The 18,260-nt window shown below is 39.2% G+C and overlaps 1 protein-coding gene across 1 annotated transcript in view; it reads left to right on the top strand.

The window, feature by feature from the left end:
* LOC126176568 (dynein beta chain, ciliary) overlaps window positions 1-18,260 on the top strand; it is a 790,269-nt gene that overhangs the window by 315,028 nt on the left and 456,981 nt on the right. The window contains exon 30 of the mRNA XM_049923728.1: window positions 14,041-14,265. Within this exon, the coding sequence (XP_049779685.1) occupies window positions 14,041-14,265 (225 nt within the window). The remainder of the gene's footprint in view (window positions 1-14,040; window positions 14,266-18,260) is intronic.

Consider the following 18,260-nt stretch of genomic DNA (forward strand, 5'->3'; position numbering starts at 1 on the left):
GTGTTGGCATATCGATATATCATTGTGCTCACGACGTCTTTGTGAGTTTATTACAGCAAGTGCTGGATTCCATGATTTATCAAGATTGAAACCACTATCTCTATTAATTAAATTCGTTGTCAAGCGAATTTCAATCACCTCCTTCATTAGCGAGTCCCAAAAGGATGATGTAGTTGCCAAAATTTCGACGTTGTCATACAACATACTGTGACCATTATCAATACAGTGCTCTGCCACTGCTGACTTACACCTCCGGTGTTCTGTACTTCTTTCTTGGACAGTACGAGTTGTTTGTCCGATGTAAGAAAGGCCACATTCACATGGAATTTTGTAAACTCCAGATTTTCGGAGCAGCAAATCATCTTTCATGGAGCCCAAGAGTGCAGCTGTCTTGGGTGGAGGACAAAAAAAGACTTTTACTTTGTGTCTGCCAAGGATGCGTCCTATTTTTGATGAGAGGCTACCCACATATGGCAGGAAGGCCATCAATTTAAAAGTTTCTTCATCTTCTTCTGCTTTCTTTGTGGCCTCTTTCGGTTTCATTTTTAGTGCCCTCTGTATTTGTTGTGGAGAGTACCCATTGTCTTCAAACACTCTTTGTAAGTGGGAAAGTTCATCTTGCAGACTGCTTTCGTCAGAAATAAGATGAGCTCTGTGGGTCAAAGTTCGGAGAACACTCATTGTCTGGGCAGGATGGTGGCAGCTATTTGCACGTAAATACAGATCGGTGTGCGTCGGCTTCCTATATACTTCATGTCCCAAAGTGCCATCCTCTCTGCGACGAACCAAAACATCCAAGAATGGAAGGCATCCCTCCTTTTCAATTTCCATTGTGAACTTTATTTGATAGTGAAGGGAGTTCAGATGTTTTAAGAAGTCTTGCAAGTTGTCTTCACCATGGGGCCAAACTACAAAGGTGTCATCAACATACCTCCAGAATACCGTGAGCTTCAAGTCAGCAGATTCAAGCGCCTTCTCCTCGAAGTCCTCCATAAATAAATTGGCCACCAGAGGGGATAAGGGACTACCCATGGCGACTCTGTCCATCTGTTCAAAAAATTCGTTGTTAAATAAGAAATATGTGGAGGTCAGAACATGTTTAAATAAAGCTGAAATCTCTTTGTCAAAACTTCTTTCAATAAGCTGTAGAGATTCTGGAAGGGGAACCTTTGTAAATAAAGCCACCACATCAAAACTCACTAATATATCAGACGGGTTCATTTTCAATGATTTCAGTTTACTAACGAAGTCAGCCGAGTTTCTTATGTGGTGGGTACATTTTCCCACAAGAGGCCTCAACAATGATGCCAGATGTTTGGCAACGTCATAGGTCGGAGAGCCTATGTTACTCACTATGGGGCGTAGAGGGACATCTTTCTTGTGGACCTTTGGTAGTCCATAAAGTCTAGGAGGCACTGGACCACTTGGTTTCAATCTCCAAACAACTTCTGGTGGAAAGGGAGAATCATTCAGAAGAGAAACAGTTTTCTTCGCCACTTGATTAGTGGGATCCCTGCTGATCTTCCGGTACATGCTGTCACTCAATAAATTGTACATTTTATCAAGGTATTCATCCCAGGACAATAAAACAGTAGCATTACCTTTATCTGCTGGGAGTACCACCGTCTGAGTATCCAGGCGAAGCTTGCGTAGACCAGCTCTCTCTGCCACAGATATATTGCTCCTTTGTGGGCGAGCCTTCATAATTGCACGGCATGTTTCATGTCTTATTTCCGCTGCTGAATCCGAGGGAAGTGGTCAAACAGCTTCTTCAATGGCGCTGATAAACGAAGGCGCATTTGCATCTGTGTCCGCATGCACAGTCGCGCGGTACACGAGTATAAAGGGACGAAGCGAGCACTGGAGAGGCAGTTTTGTGGCTCACTCTGAAGATGGCTGAACGTTATACAGCCGAAATATTAGAAGAAGAAGAAGATTTCTTGCAGCTGCACACCCAAAACTTAATGGAATAGTCTTTGTGCCACCAAAACCTGAAGATGCACACTCATATCATGTTCATACACAAGCAAACAACAATATGTTTGGACTAAAGTAAAGAATAATCTTGCATATAACACAGTAATATTAGAGGTGTGTGACTGCCAAGAGTCAGCTTTGTCAATAAAAAATACTGAGTTAAATATTAGCATTATGGGTTGGATTGTTGCAAGTGTGAATACCTCATTTGAAGACCTATTTCTGTCTCAGCTTCTGATACAGTATATTTTTAGGGCTTTTTAATGAGCAAATCAACACTGGTGATATAAAAGAACTACAAAAAATTTGATGTGCTTAATAATTTGTTTGATTATCCTGAACTAAATATTGAAAAATAAAAGTTTAGTGTATTAGGACCTTGTAGTGGGTGATGCACACTTTTACTGAGTGTTGATTGCCAGTTTGAACTTCAGCACACATTTACAATATGTTTGGTTCAGCTAACAACTGAAAGAGTGATTGTGATCATAAATGAGAAACAGAAACAAAGTCCACTGGCATAATACCAGTTCCGAAGGGAAGCCTCATCCTGGGTGACTGGAGGATGACATCTGTAGGGTGTCATACCATGTGGCATACCTTGAATCAGTGCAGAGATGGTGTGGTGAAAAACAAAGCATCCGGGCTGGTCTCAACGAGTTTTGATTGATGGGTGACAAGGTGTAGCTGGCTTGTGACCCAGAACTGAGTGGGCAGTTGAATCCTGCCTGCTGGAGGTTGAGCTCTGCCTTAAATATTCAGCAGGGTGGAAGTATATCTGCAACCACATGACATGCAGACGGAGCTTGTTTTGATAACATCGCCACCAGTTTCCCAATGTGAGCCCATCACTTAGAAGTTGTCTGGTGCCCATTAGTAGCACCTGTAACAAAAGCCTGTTTGTAAACAGTACTGCGTCCGCAACATCTGATGCCCTGTGGTATTTCTAAGTAGTGTATGTAGGAGAAATTCCTGTAGGCTAAGAGGAAGCAAACCTGCAGCAAGTGTGATGGTCAATGACAACAAATGCATTTATATCAAATTATCAATGAAACAAAGTTCTTACCATAATGATAGTCAAGAAATAATCTGTGAGAAATTGCCGGCCGGTGTAGCCGTGCGGTTCTAAGCGCGTCAGTTTGGAACCGCGTGACCGCTACGGTCGCAGGTTTGAATCCTGCCTCGGGCATGGATGTGTGTGATGTCCTTAGGTTAGTTAGGTTTAATTAGTTCTAAGTTCTAGGGGACTGATGACCTCAGTAGTTAAGTCCCATAGTGCTCAGAGCCATTTGAACCATTTGAATATGTGAGAAATCATTACAGGACAAGATAGAAAATCGTATCAGTGTGCCAAGTATTATAAAACCTGGTTCACCAATCAAGAAAGTTGTTAAAAAAGTAGTCAAATTAACTGAATAGTGAAATTAACTGAATACTAAAAGAATTTCAGAGGAAGATGACGTATTCTCTGGATTGAATGTTGAAATTTAACACCCAAAATGAATATAATGGTTCATCCAATACCTCTAGACATGAAGCTATTAGTTTGTGAATCACTTCTTGATAGATGAAATCAACACTGTTACAAGTGTGTGTGTGGAAAGGGACTTTCTGTGAATTTTGAAATCAAAAGGTCATAAAGAAATGAATGTACAGTCCGTAATTTACATCTTAAACAGGTGAAGAAAGCCTCTCATTTGCAATAAGCTTGCACCTTTCATATATTTGGTTCAAATAAAAAGACCAGTACAATAGTAAAGCAAACACAAGTGGAAAAATATAAGAAATGACTGTCATGTAGAGAAAGAACAGATAAAAAGACTGTTGTGAAGTGAAAGTACCAAACAAGAACAAACAGACAGGTATGGACCAGTATGTGAGCAGAGACAACCAAAAGAGAAGAAACACACCTGGCGAGCTGAATTTCAAACTTACAAATACAGTAACAGTATAATGAAAAATATAGTTGCTGCTCACCATATATCAGAAATGCTGAGTCACAGAAAGGCAAAACAAAAGGACTCTTACACAATTAACTTACAGCCAACAAGGCCTGCGTCAAAATTATGCAACATACACACACACACACGTACACTCATGCAACTATCACACACACACATGACCACAGTCTCTGTCAACTGGAGCCAGACTCAGTCTTCATTGTAAATACAGTAACAAGGGATATGTTAATGGATAACTGGGTGAAAAAGGGCTATAATAAAATGAAAGTTGGAAACCTCTTAACAGAAGAAAAGTAGACTCTCACAACAAGTAAACCAAAACGCCAAAAGTCAAACACCAAGTGTCCCCAGGATTTTTCTCCACTAGAGACTCTATCACAAAAAGTGAGGTTGGTGGTCAAGCAATAAATAGTGTATTCCCTGTACCTGACTTCAAGTTGCTCCATCAGAATGTTCAATCACTGTCCAATAAACTTACTAAAATAGAAATAAAGTTAAATGACCTGAGTAATACTTCCACCTTACAATTTATGGAACACTGGCTTTGTAAAGATCTGTTACAGCTGATACATTTTCCTCAGTTCAAAGTAACAAGCATGTTTTGTAGGAAATTATCAAGGCACAGGGGTAGGTGTAAATATGTTAAAGAAAACATGCAGTTCAACAATGTAAGTAAATATAATAACCTGTCCACAGAAAAAGATACAGAACCCTCAAATTCTTACAATGAGCATTGTACAAGACACAGAAGAAGCACTGTAAGAAATTTCGGTACTAAAAATGTGGAATATTTCTGTTTCCTCCTGAAGGGACCAAACAGGAATTTTGTGTGTGTGTGTGTGTGTGTGTGTGTGTGTGTGTGGATACTCACAGTGTGTGTTCAGAGCTGGAAAGTCAGTTCAGTCAGCAAATTTGCCTTTATAAATGAAATACTAATAACAGTGGATCATAAACAACCTGAAAATGGTATACTTCCTGAACTTATTAAAGATTTTAATGTCAATGACAATTACATTTTGCTGCATAAGTTATTATATAATTAGAAGCCAGTCGATAAGGTGGACCCAATCCTACATCAACAGTCATCAACGTATTTCAGAAGTGAAATAAAAGGACAGTAACCTACAGAATTTCTAGTTTTTATAGTAATGAGGGGAAAAATGTGTGGAGTCCTACAAAGGTGAGTTCTGGATCCTGTCGTGTTCATGCTGTGTGAAAATGACATGCCTGAAAAACAACTGACAGAACCACAGTACTCTTTGCAAATGACACTAATTCTTCATCTTCTTGTGCTTCAGTCTCTAGATATTCACTCTTGGTCATAGGCTTCTTCTCAAAGATTTCTATATCAGTCTTCACTGGGCATTCTGGATCCAGTTTTTCCTTGCATGTCATTGGATGTTGTCTCTCCAGCTCACTAGAGGACATCTGATACTTTTCTTTGAGTCCCTTGGACCGCTACCATGCATCAGTATTTTCGTCCACTTGATGTTGTTCCTGGGCACAAATCCTGTCCAATGCCACTTCAGTCCTGCAGTCCCCATGACAGTGTTACAGACTCCCATTTTTCTTCTTATCTCTTCATTCATGATCCTGTCTCTCAGACTAACTACAAGCATTGCTCTCTGTATTGCCCTTTGACGTATTCAGAGTCAATTTGTACTGCTTGTTGTAACTGTCATTATTTCAAGCCCATACGTTGTTATTGGCAGGATGAATACATCATAAACCTTCCTCTTTAAATTTATAGGGAATAATTGTTTTGTAGAGAATGTAACCAAGTTTCCCAAATGCCATCCAATGAGTCCAATTCAGCTGGTGATCTCTGCCATCTGGCTATCTTTTCCAAGTTGTGTTGTATGTCCCAGATAAATGTAGGCCTGCTCATTTACTGCTTCCAGAATATGGTTTTACTGAAGCTATAATATTGACAGAGCTCATGACTTTGGTCTTTTGAAGGTTGATTTTGAGGCCAACAGCTTTGGAAGGATCTTTTAAGTTCTCATATCAGTGCTAACAGTTAATTTGCGTTGCTGCTGAAGAGGATGATATCATCTGCAAAGTGAAGGTGGTTAAGACGTCTTCCATCTGTACTGATACCTTTCTGTGCCCAGGGTAGACACAGGAACACATCCTCCAGAGCCAAGTGAGATTGTATCTTCTGTCTGACATCTCTACTGAAGGGCATATTTAGAGCAGTATTCTCATACATATGGAAGATTAAGTTGGTATATGTACCTCATCTCGTACCTTTCAAATTTCACTGTAGTTCTCCTGTGAAACTTATGTGACTAGCATTCATGGAAGAAAGGATATCCTTTCTTGGTATTCGGGTAAGTCACTGTCAGTATTTCTCCAGTCTTCTACATGTTGTTCTGTTTTAAGGCTGTTATTTTTATTTTTCCATTTTTAGGGGTGTACCAACTTTCTTCTTAATTCTATTCATGACAATAATATTCTAATCAGATCACACAGTGAAGAAAATCTGCCAGAAACTGCAATACTCGTAATGCAAAGTTTAGCAAATTGGCTCAGAATCAACAGGTTCATCAGTAAATTCTGAAACACCACACAAAATCTCCTTACTGCAAGTCCTCCTTTCGTCACTGAGGGGAAGAAGTGTTTCAAAGGTGAGTGATACAAAATTTTTGGCATTCATATTCAGGATGATTTCAAATTAGAAATGCATATTAACAGTTGAAATAAAAAGCAGAATACTCTTACGTAGATTGTCACTCAAACTACAAGCTGTCACCAATGGTGATAATGTACCATGACAGTATACAGTCACAACTAATGTACAGAATTATTTTTTAGGGGAATTCCACAATTTTTCAAAAATATTTAAAATACAGAAGAAGATGATCAGAGTGATAAAGCAAGCTAAATGCAGGGATTCCTTTAGACCACATTTAAAATTTGAAAATACCATCTCTGCCTCATTTGTATGTATATGTGAAAAACTAATCTTTGCAAAAGGGAGCATCTGAAAAGAAGAAAAGCCTCCAAACATGACCATAATATTTGCTCGTACAAAACTAGGCAGAAGTTTAACCTACACATAGACACAGTAACAACAAATTAATGCATTTGTATCATACTGGAGTCATTTTACATAATGATATGCCTTCTTACAAAAAATACATATCAACATAAAATACATTTAAATTAATGTGTGTGCGAACATATACCTGTCCTTTTTTCCCCCTAAAGTAAGTCTTTCCGCTCCCGGGATTGGAATGACTCCTTACCCTCTCCCTTAAAACCCACATCCTTTCGTCTTTCCCTCTCCTTCCCTCTTTCCTCACGAAGCAACCGTTTGTTGTGAAAGCTTGAATTTTGTGTGTATGTTTGTGTTTGTGTGTCTATCGACCTGACAGCGCTTTTGTTTGGTAAGTCTCATCATCTTTGTTTTTAGATATTTAAAATACATTTAATATATTTACAGTAAGTGCTTGACCACAGCTTCTACACCACAGCTTCTACTCTGTCTCTGAATGTCTGGAACACTACAATAAATAAAACTGATTATCAAACATTATTAATAATATCATATGTATTATCTCACATTATACACTCCTGGAAATTGAAATAAGAACACCGTGAATTCATTGTCCCAGGAAGGGGAAACTTTATTGACACATTCCTGGGGTCAGATACATCACATGATCACACTGACAGAACCACAGGCACATGGACACAGGCAACAGAGCATGCACAATGTCGGCACTAGTACAGTGTATATCCACCTTTCGCAGCAATGCAGGCTGCTATTCTCCCATGGAGACGATCGTAGAGATGCTGGATGTAGTCCTGTGGAACGGCTTGCCATGCCATTTCCACCTGGCGCCTCAGTTGGACCAGCATTCGTGCTGGACGTGCAGACCGCGTGAGACGACGCTTCATCCAGTCCCAAACATGCTCAATGGGGGACAGATCCGGAGATCTTGCTGGCCAGGGTAGTTGACTTACACCTTCTAGAGCACGTTGGGTGGCACGGGATACATGCGGACGTGCATTGTCCTGTTGGAACAGCAAGTTCCCTTGCCGGTCTAGGAATGGTAGAACGATGGGTTCGATGACGGTTTGGATGTACTGTGCACTATTCAGTGTCCCCTCGACGATCACCAGTGGTGTACGGCCAGTGTAGGAGATCGCTCCCCACACCATGATGCCGGGTGTTGGCCCTGTGTGCCTCGTTTGTATGCAGTCCTGATTGTGGCGCTCACCTGCAAGGCGCCAAACACGCATACGACCATCATTGGCACCAAGGCAGAAGCGACTCTCATCGCTGAAGACGACACGTCTCCATTCGTCCCTCCATTCACACCTGTCGCGACACCACTGGAGGCGGGCTGCACGATGTTGGGGCATGAGCGGAAGACGGCCTAACGGTGTGCGGGACCATAGCCCAGCTTCATGGAGACGGTTGCGAATGGTCCTCGCCGATATCCCAGGAGCAACAGTGTCCCTAATTTGCTGGGAAGTGGCGGTGCGGTCCCCTACGGCACTGCGTAGGATCCTACGGTCTTGGCGTGCATCCGTGCATCGCTGCGGTCCGGTCCCAGGTCGACGGGCACGTGCACCTTCCGCCGACCACTGGGGCGACAACATCGATGTACTGTGGAGACCTCATGCCCCACGTGTAGACCAATTCGGCGGTACGTACACCCGGCCTCCCGCATGCCCACTATACGCCCTCGCTCAAAGTCCGTCAACTGCACATACGGTTCACGTCCACGCTGTTGCGGCATGCTACCAGTGTTAAAGACTGCGATGGAGCTCCGTATGCCATGGCAAACTGGCTGACACTGACGGCGGTGGTGCACAAATGCTGCGCAGCTAGCGCCATTCGACGGCCAACACCGCGGTTCCTGGTGTGTCCGCTGTGCCGTGCGTGTGATCATTGCTTGTACAGCCCTCTCGCCGTGTCCGGAGCAAGTATGGTGTTCTTTTTTTCATTTCCAGGAGTGTAATATTATTTACTTTGATTGTGTTTAGCATGTAATCTCACTTATTAACCACTGTTATTATAAATTGTATTACCCCTTGCTTGTCCTTGGTCACATGTACAAACAATGTACTAAAAATGATATACTGAACCAAATAAATAAGTAAACGCTATATGTCAATATTCATTTATTTTATGATCACTTGCAGATCACATTGTCTGTTATCCTTCAGAAAATAGGACAGTAATTTACATAGACACATGCTGAGTCTAACTTAGTTGCAATGAGTGGCAGTAAAAACACAGTTGGTTAGTAACAACTAACAGTAAATGTTTAGCAGTGACCTATGAAGTAAGACTGCCTGACCACAGCTGGCTTCTCGGAAGCTGACGGCAATTGTGAATAATTAGTGGAGATTGACCCAACACTTCCTAGCGATGACTGACTGGCAGTAAGTGACGGTGCCATTGTTCACCGTGCCTATTTGTATATTTGTGTAAGAACTTTTCTGGATATTATGTACAAAAGTTTAAAGTAAAGATTAACCCTTTCATGACCCATGGGACATATGTGTCCCACTTCACTTTTTTGTGCTTCAAGACCAAGGGGACTATTGAAACCCACATCTGTAGTGTGCTGCCATCTACTGGAAACCTTCACTACTACTTGAAACCATTACAGACTTCTTCCCACCAAACAGCTGCGTTCTGCTGGAAGTTGTTTGATGCAGTGCACTTGTTTCACCACTTCTGTGAAAGTTTTTGCATATTTTTCAATTTTTCTTTTGTAAATAAGCAAGGTAAGCATAATAGCCGATTCATTGTGTTTCTTATCATTTATTTGTAAATAGTACATGGGATCTCAGTGTAAAATGTATTTCAGTGACTTGGTAAATAGTTTTTAGTTTTGTCCCACATATTATTTATAATTTTGTTATACATTCAACATTTTGGCTTTATTTCTTTCTCTGTGAGATTCTACATCACTTGGCTCAGTAATGTATAATAATAAAAATAACAGCAACAACAACAACAATAATAATAATAATTTGTTACACAATACAGTATACTACCCCAATTGCAGACCTTATTTCCGTTTTCTAGAAACAAGGCCCCGGAGTAGACAGAATTCCATTAGAACTACTGACGGCCTTGGGAGAGCCAGTCCTGACAAAACTCTACCATCTGGTGAGCAAGATGTATGAGACAGGCAAAATACCCTCAGATTTCAAGAAGAATATAATAATTCCAATCCCAAAGAAAGCAGGTGTTGACAGATGTGAAAATTACCAAACTATCAGTTTAATAAGTCACAGCTGCAAAATACTGACGTGGATTCTTTACAGACGAATGGAAAAGCTGGTGGAAGCCGACCTCGGGGAAGATCAGTTTGGATTCCATAGAAATGTTGGAACACGTGAGGCAATACTGACCTTACGACTTATCTTAGAAGCTAGATTAAGGAAGGGCAAACCTACGTTTCTAGCATTTGTAGACTTAGAGAAAGCTTTTGACAATGTTGACTGGAATACTCTCTTTCAAATTCTAAAGTTGGCAGGGGTAAAATACAGGGAGCGAAAGGCTATTTACAATTTGTACAGAAACCAGATGGCAGTTATAAGAGTCGAGGGGCATGAAAGGGAGGCAGTGGTTGGGAAGGGAGTGAGATAGGGTTGTAGCCTCTCCCCGATGTTATTCAATTTCTATATTGAGCAAGCAGTAAAGGAAACAAAAGAAAAATTCGGAGTAGGTATTAAAATCCATGGAGAAGAAATAAAAACTTTGAAGTTCGCCAATGACATTGTAATTCTATCAGAGACAGCAAAGGACTTGGAAGAGCAGTTGAACAGAATGGACAGTGTCTTGAAAGGAGGATATAAGATGAACATCAACAAAAGCAAAACGAGGATAATCAAATGTGGTCGAATTAAGTCGGGTGATGCTGAGGGAATTAGATTAGGAAATGAGACACTTAAAGTAGTAAAGGAGTTTTGCTATTTGGGGAGCAAAAGAACTGATGATGGTTGAAGTAGAGAGGATATAAAATGTAGACTGGCAATGGCAAGGAAAGCATTTCTGAAGAAGAGAAATTTGTTAACATCGAGTATAGATTTAAGTGTCAGGAAGTCGTTTCTGAAAGTATTTGTATGGAGTGTAGCCATCTATGGAAGTGAAACATGGACGATAAATAGTTTGGACGAGAAGAGAATAGAAGCTTTCGAAATGTGGTGCTACAGAATAATGCTGAAGATTAGATGGGTAGATCACATAACTAATGATGAAGTATTGAATAGAATTGGGGAGAAGAGGAGTATGTGGCACAACTTGACAAAAAGAAGGGACCAGTTAGTAGGACACATTCTGAGGCATCAAGGGATCACAAATTTAGCATTTGAGGGCAGCGTGGAGCGTAAAAATCGTAGAGGGAGACCAAGAGATGAATACACTAAGCAAATTCAGAAGGATGTGGGTTGCAGTAAGTACTGGGAGATGAAGAAGCTTGCACAGGATAGGGTAGCATGGAGAGCTGCATCAAACCAGTCTCAGGACTGAAGACCACAACAACAACAACAACAACATGTCACATCTGAAAGATGAAGAACTTCTTGAGTACTACTTTTCACTTCCTGATAATGAAGAATTTTCGGAGGAAGAAGGTGATGGATAATGAAGTTGCAGATGAACTCACCCATCTTGATGCATCCAATAGTACATTTATTGATACTAAACCATCAAGGACATTGGCCGAGCCACCTAGCTATGGTCATCACAACAATGGTGACAGTGTTACACTGGAGGTGGCAGAAAATGATGATATTGCATGTGAACAAGAGAATGGGGCTGAACATGTCAGTGAAACAAAGTGGACTGACAATATAACTTTTTTGAAAACTTATCAGCATCTTTTGATTGAAGTGCAGATATAAAGTTTGATTTTGGAAAAAATGATAAAGACATCGACTATTTTTTTACAATTTTTACTGATGATTGTTTGAGGAAGATCAAAGATGAGACTGACCTCTATGCAACTCAAATACTTGACAACATTACTAGAGGTAAGAGGGTAAGACAGGCCATCTGCAATTGGAAAGAATAATGACGTTGAAGAAATAAAATATTTTATTGCCATTCACATTCTAATCGGAATACATAGGCTGCCTGAGGTGAGTCACTATTGGTCCACCAACCCACTTTTAGGTGTAAGTGCAATTTCTCAACTAATGAGCAAAACTTGGTTCAAAAAACTGACATGCAGTCTCGCCAACTAATTGTGTTCAACAACTTCTTCTCATCGTACAATCTGATGAAGTCACTAACTGAAAGAGGACTTTTTGGAGTTGGAACAGTGAGGACAAACAGGAAGGGACTTCCAAGTATGATGAAGAAACAAGACAAATTACAAAGGAGGCAGTTTATGTTCAAAACAAAGGGATGTGTCTCAGCAATAAAATGGCAAGACAACAAGACTGTGACAATACTAAGTACTTATCATAGCCCAAAATATGTAACCTTTGTCAATAGGAAAAACATGGATGGTACTTCATCAGAGGTCTTCTGTCCTAAAGCTGTTGCAGAGTACATTACATTTATGGGAGGTGTGGATCGCTTTCATCAGATGTGTGAGAGATATGCAATTGGAAGGTGATCTCTAAAGTGGTGGCATCGTATTTTCTTTTTCGTAATTGACCTGGTAATTGTTAACAGTTTCATGAAGTGGAACTGTAATCATGGGGGAGGACATAACCAGTTATCCTTTCACCTTTCGCTTATCAGACAAATAACAGCAGGTGAAATCAAAAGAAGAGGAAGACCAAATTTTCTAAGAAGAAACAAGCGGGGTGTCAAGAATGTACCAGATGAAGTTCGCCTTCAAGCTGGAAAAAATTTCCCAGTAAAAGACACAAGGAAACACTGCAGGCTCTACAGCACAAAGCAGAAGGAAGTACGAACTGACATAATGTGCATACACTGCAAAGTTCCTCTATGTGCATATCCCTGCTTTGAAAACTTTCATAGAAAATAAATGTTGATAATTAAATCAAAATGTGTAAATCAAGATGTATAGAGCGTCTGCCATGTAAGCAGGAGATCCCGGGTTTGAGTCCCGGTCGGGGCATACATTTTCAACTTTCCCTGTTGAGGTATATCAATGCCTGTCAACAGTGTGGGGTCTTGATTTAATTATCATGTCATTAGCTAGAAACATGCTATGTGCGAGAAAAGAGCACAGAAGAATCATGGCTGGAGTCCGCCCTAGATCCACATACAGAAATATTTTTCAGGGATTTGAAATCTTGATATTCACTGCATGATATGTATTCTCCCTAATGTTTTCATAAGGAAGAAAAGCCCCTATCAAACATAATTAGGGTGTCATAGCCATGACACTAGAAGAAAAGACAATATTTACTATACGCATACAAAAAAGTGTGTGGTGCAGGAAGGATTCACTTCAGTGACTGCAAGAATTTTAATGCCCTCCCTTCACAAATTAAGTGTTTATTAGATGATAACCTCCAGCTTGAAAAAAAATAAAACTTACAGAATTCCCTATTACAAGGGTATTTTACATTTAAGAAGAGTTCCTTAACCGATGTACCTGTAACTCTCAGATACATTTCCAAACCTTTATTTGTGATTCTTTCTATTTATTATTGTGGATATATATATTTTTTGGATAGATTTTCTGTAATATTTATTTTCTGTAATGTTTATTGCTTCTGTAATATTATTTAACTGCAAGACTTATTTTACTGTAACAGAACCTGAGCTGTAACTACTTTAACATGAAACTGATTGTCACTATTTACATAGTACACAACAAATTTGTAAAATTGAGATGTTCCATAGCATGTGATAAATTACAATGTGGATGAGTGGAACACAAAATAAATAAATAAATCATTTGACTGCCCCTTCTAATTAATTGAAAATGAAATCAATTATTAAAAAGTAGTTGGTGCAAGCAGTATGTAAGTAGATGCCTCACAAAAGAGTTTCTGCTATTAATTGCACACTGATGCCTAAAAATTCATTTGAATTGAAGAGGGATGCACTATGTACTTTCCATAAAACTTGTGTTTATTTTTATCGGTAATTAGATTTACAGTTCTAAAGAAGTAGTCATTTAATAAATTTTAATGGACACAGGTGCAGCTGCAGAATCTCATCACATCAAAGTTCATAGCTCACTTCCTTCAAGAAGTATCAGCATGGCAGCAAAAGCTGTCAGCAGCTGACCAGGTTATTACTACGTGGTTTGAGGTACAGAGGACGTGGATTCACCTTGAATCAATTTTCATGAGTTCTGAAGATATTCGCAAGCAATTGCCTCGTGATTCAGAACGTTTTGACTACATTGACTTTGAATTCAAGGTTTGTAAAATTTGATGCTTGTTACTAAATTGAACCATATGCTGCCTGGTGGCAAATATAGTCGTGAGCTGAAAATATACACACTGTCAAGTCACATCATTATGACTATTTTCTTGACATATATAAGGTGATACATAACTAATGAAGGTAAATTTGGTTGTGACCATTTGCCTGTAGCCATTTCACTTGCTATTGTCATGGGTAAACCTGCATTAGAAAAGAATATGTCCATTGGCTTTGGCCAAGAGAGGTAGTGTGTATGAAACGACGAAGTTCACCGACTACTCATATATATGTCTGTTATTAAAATTTAGAATGAATGCCTCAGTATGAACATTGTGAATAGCTGTAACTTAATCTGCAGAATTACTATATGCCACTGATGTCTACAATGAGCATCAACCATAACACTGCATTGAAATATTACTGTTTATGCTTGGTTGTGTGGTTACACTCCATGTATGATCTTCCACCCTGACGTACAAACGTCACCATTGGACTTTGTTGTGATGTGCGGGTCTGGAAAAGAGCTCCATACTGTCCAAGCTAGTAAATAACATGACAGTTTTACGTCAACTGTTCTGTGTTTTACATGCAATGTTTTTCTTGTACAGCTTCAGTTACAATAACACATGAACAGATGTATCTTACTTTGTAGCCCATGACAGATTACAACATATATGTGTATTGCTTTGACATTAGCTATCAAATCAATGACAGTTCTTAGAATGATGTTTCAGTTGTTTAGTAAAATTTACATTCTTGCACTCATCTTTTTACTCCTTGATCTCCAAGGCACTGCCAAGCCGCAATGTCAAAAGAACACGCGAGTTTCCACAGCAAGTGAATACACATAACTGTCATTGTACTTTGTTGATGTCCAGAGCTGACAACTTTTGCATCCCATCTGTATATTTGTTAATAATATTTCTCATAATGAGAAGACGCAATGCTTACAAACTACCTGAACTACATTTTCAGGTACCACCAACATCTTTTGTAGACCTAAGAGGATGAAGCTGGAAGATATTATTTCAAAGAATCCCTTGTTACACCACAGTATGAATGTCAACTGATTTGTTGCAGTGTGATAGGAATGCCATCTGACATGCTGTAATGTGATGGCTCATGAATCAAAACTATCAGGGGCATCTTTACTTCTGACTGCTGCAACAGCTCGGCAGACACTGCTGTGTATGGAGCTCCAATCTAGACAAATGGTGTTTGCTTCCGTACTATGATAACAAGGTGAAAAATCCATGGTTTTGCAGTGAAGGACTTCAACATAATCAGATTTCAAGTTAGTGCACTTGTCCAATGTTTTTTAGATGAATAGCTCCCATCCCTGAAATGTGATCCTGGAAGATCTGCAAGCAATTGGTATAAGATCTCCAAATATGGTTGTAAGGTCTGCAAAATACTCATGGAAAGCTCCCATAATCCAACCCCTTCATTGGTTTCAAACCATTCTTAACACACAAATTTTATTTGGGAAAAAATAGAAGACAGAGGCTACTAAGTCTGGTGAATAATGATGATATTACAATGATTTGTAGGAAAGTTTTCATATTGTCAAAGCTTCTTTGTTCACAGGAGCATTGCCATGATAAAATATTTATTTATTTATTGGAAGTCAGGTGCCTTACTTACATATTTTTATCCAGCTGTTCCAGATTATTCGTATAGCATTTATCACTTGTTGTTTTACCTATTTCAAGGCACAAATTTTTGATTTCCTCTTTGCAAGGTAATTAATAAAAATAATTTCTTTTGGTCCCTGATAGCAATAGTCAAAACCTTTCTGGAAGATGAAATCAGCTTGCAGAGGCTATGTATTTTGTCATAGGGGAAGAAAAGAATTTCCATAACAAAGCCATTTTTGAAATGCTTTCTGTTCTATTATGGTCTATTCTCCCTGTCTTAAGTGTCTTTGTTTTGTTTTTTATTTTTTTATTTAAATGTCAAGTTCCATAGGACCAAATTGAGGAGCAAATCTCCAAGGTCATGGAACGTGTCAGTACATGAACTTACAACATATAAGTAATAACAGATAAAAATAAATGTTCATGAACCTGAAAGAAAATCAGTCCATAAGTTTAAGTGAACGCTATCAGCAATACAATGAGAATTATCTTAATTTTTCAAGGAACTCCTCGACAGAATAGAAGGAGTGACCCATGAGGAAACTCCTCAGTTTCAATTTGAAAGTGCGTGGATTACTGCTAAGATTTTTTGAATTCGAGTGGCAGCTTATTGAAAATGGATGCAGCAGTATACTGCACACCTTTTTGCACAAGAGTTAAGGAAGTCCGATCCAAATGGAGGTTTGATTTCTGCCGAGTATTAACCGAGTGAAAGCCGCTTATTGTTGGAAATAAACTAATATTGGTAACAAGAAACGACAACAAGGAATATACATATTGAGAGGCCAATGTCAAAATACCCAGACTCATGAAAAGAGGTCGACAAGAGGTTCATGAACTCACACCACTTATTGCCCGAACCGCCCGTTTCTAAGCCAAAAATATCCTTCTAGAATGGGAAGAGTTACCCCAAAACATAACACCATATGACATAAGTGAGTGAAAATAAGCAAAGTAGACTAATTTACATGTCGAAATATCACTCACTTTCGATACCGTTCGAATAGTGAAAATGGCAGTATTAAGTCTTTGAACAAGATCCTGAACGTGGGATTTCCACAACAGCTTACTATCTATCTGAACACCTAGGAATTTGAACTGTTCAGTTTCACTAATCATATGCCCGATCTGTGAGATTAAAACATCAGGTTTTGTTGAATTGTGTGTTAGGAACTGTAAAAACTGAGGCTTACTGTGATTTAACATTAGTTTATTTTCTACAAGCCATGAACTGAGGTCATTGACTGCTCTACTTGGAACCGAGTCAATGTTGCACACAACATCCTTTACTACCAAGCTAGTGTCATCAGCAAACAGAAATATTTTAGAGTTACCCATAATACTAGAGGGCATACCATTTATAAAAATGAGGAACAGGAGCAGCACCAACACTGATCCCTGGGGCACCCCCCACTTGACAGTACCCCACTCAGATCCCACATCACAGCCGTTATCAACATTGTGAATAATGACCTTTTGCTGCGTGTTGCTAAAGTAAGAGGTGAACCAATTGTGAGCTACTCCCCTTATTCCGTAATGGTCCAACTTCTGGAGCAATATTGTGTGATCAACACAGTCAATGTTAAATCAAAAAATACGCCAAGCGTTCGAAACTTTTTGTTTAGCCCATCCAGTATCTCACAGAGAAAAGAGAATATAACATTTTCAGTTGTCAAACGCCTTCTAAAGCCGAACTGTACATTTGATAGCAAATTGTGTGATATAAAATGATCAATTAACCTTACATACACAGCCTTTTTGATAACTTTTTCAAACACTAATGGCATAGAAATAGGTCGAAAATTATCTACATTGTCCCTTTCTCCCTTTTTATAAAGCGGCTTTACTACTGAGTACTTAAATCGCTCAGGAAACTGACCATTCCTAAAGGAAAAATTACAAATATGGCTAAATACAGGGCTAACATGTGCAACACAGTACTTTAATATTCTACTAGATACTCCATCATAACCATGAGAGTCCTTAGTCTTCAGTGATTTGATTATTGTCTCAATCTCCCTCTTGTCTGTATCACAGAGGAGTATTTCATACGTCAATCTCAGAAAGGCATTTGCTAAGAAATTTATATGATTTCCTGTAGATACTAAATTTTTATTTAATTCACCAGCAATGCTCAGAAAATGGTTGTTAAATACTGTACATATATCTGATTTATCAGTAACAGAAATATTATTACTGCAAACTGACTTTATATCGTCAACCTTGTGCTGCTGACCAGACACTTCCTTCACAACTGACCATATGGCTTTAATTTGGGCTACTGTAGCTTGATTGTGACTACTTCTAACATTTCGATAATATAATTCCCGCTGTGTTCTACATGATATCCTT

The sequence above is a fragment of the Schistocerca cancellata genome, chromosome 3 (genome assembly GCF_023864275.1).
Source record: "Schistocerca cancellata isolate TAMUIC-IGC-003103 chromosome 3, iqSchCanc2.1, whole genome shotgun sequence".
In the NCBI taxonomy this organism is placed as follows: domain Eukaryota; kingdom Metazoa; phylum Arthropoda; class Insecta; order Orthoptera; family Acrididae; genus Schistocerca; species Schistocerca cancellata.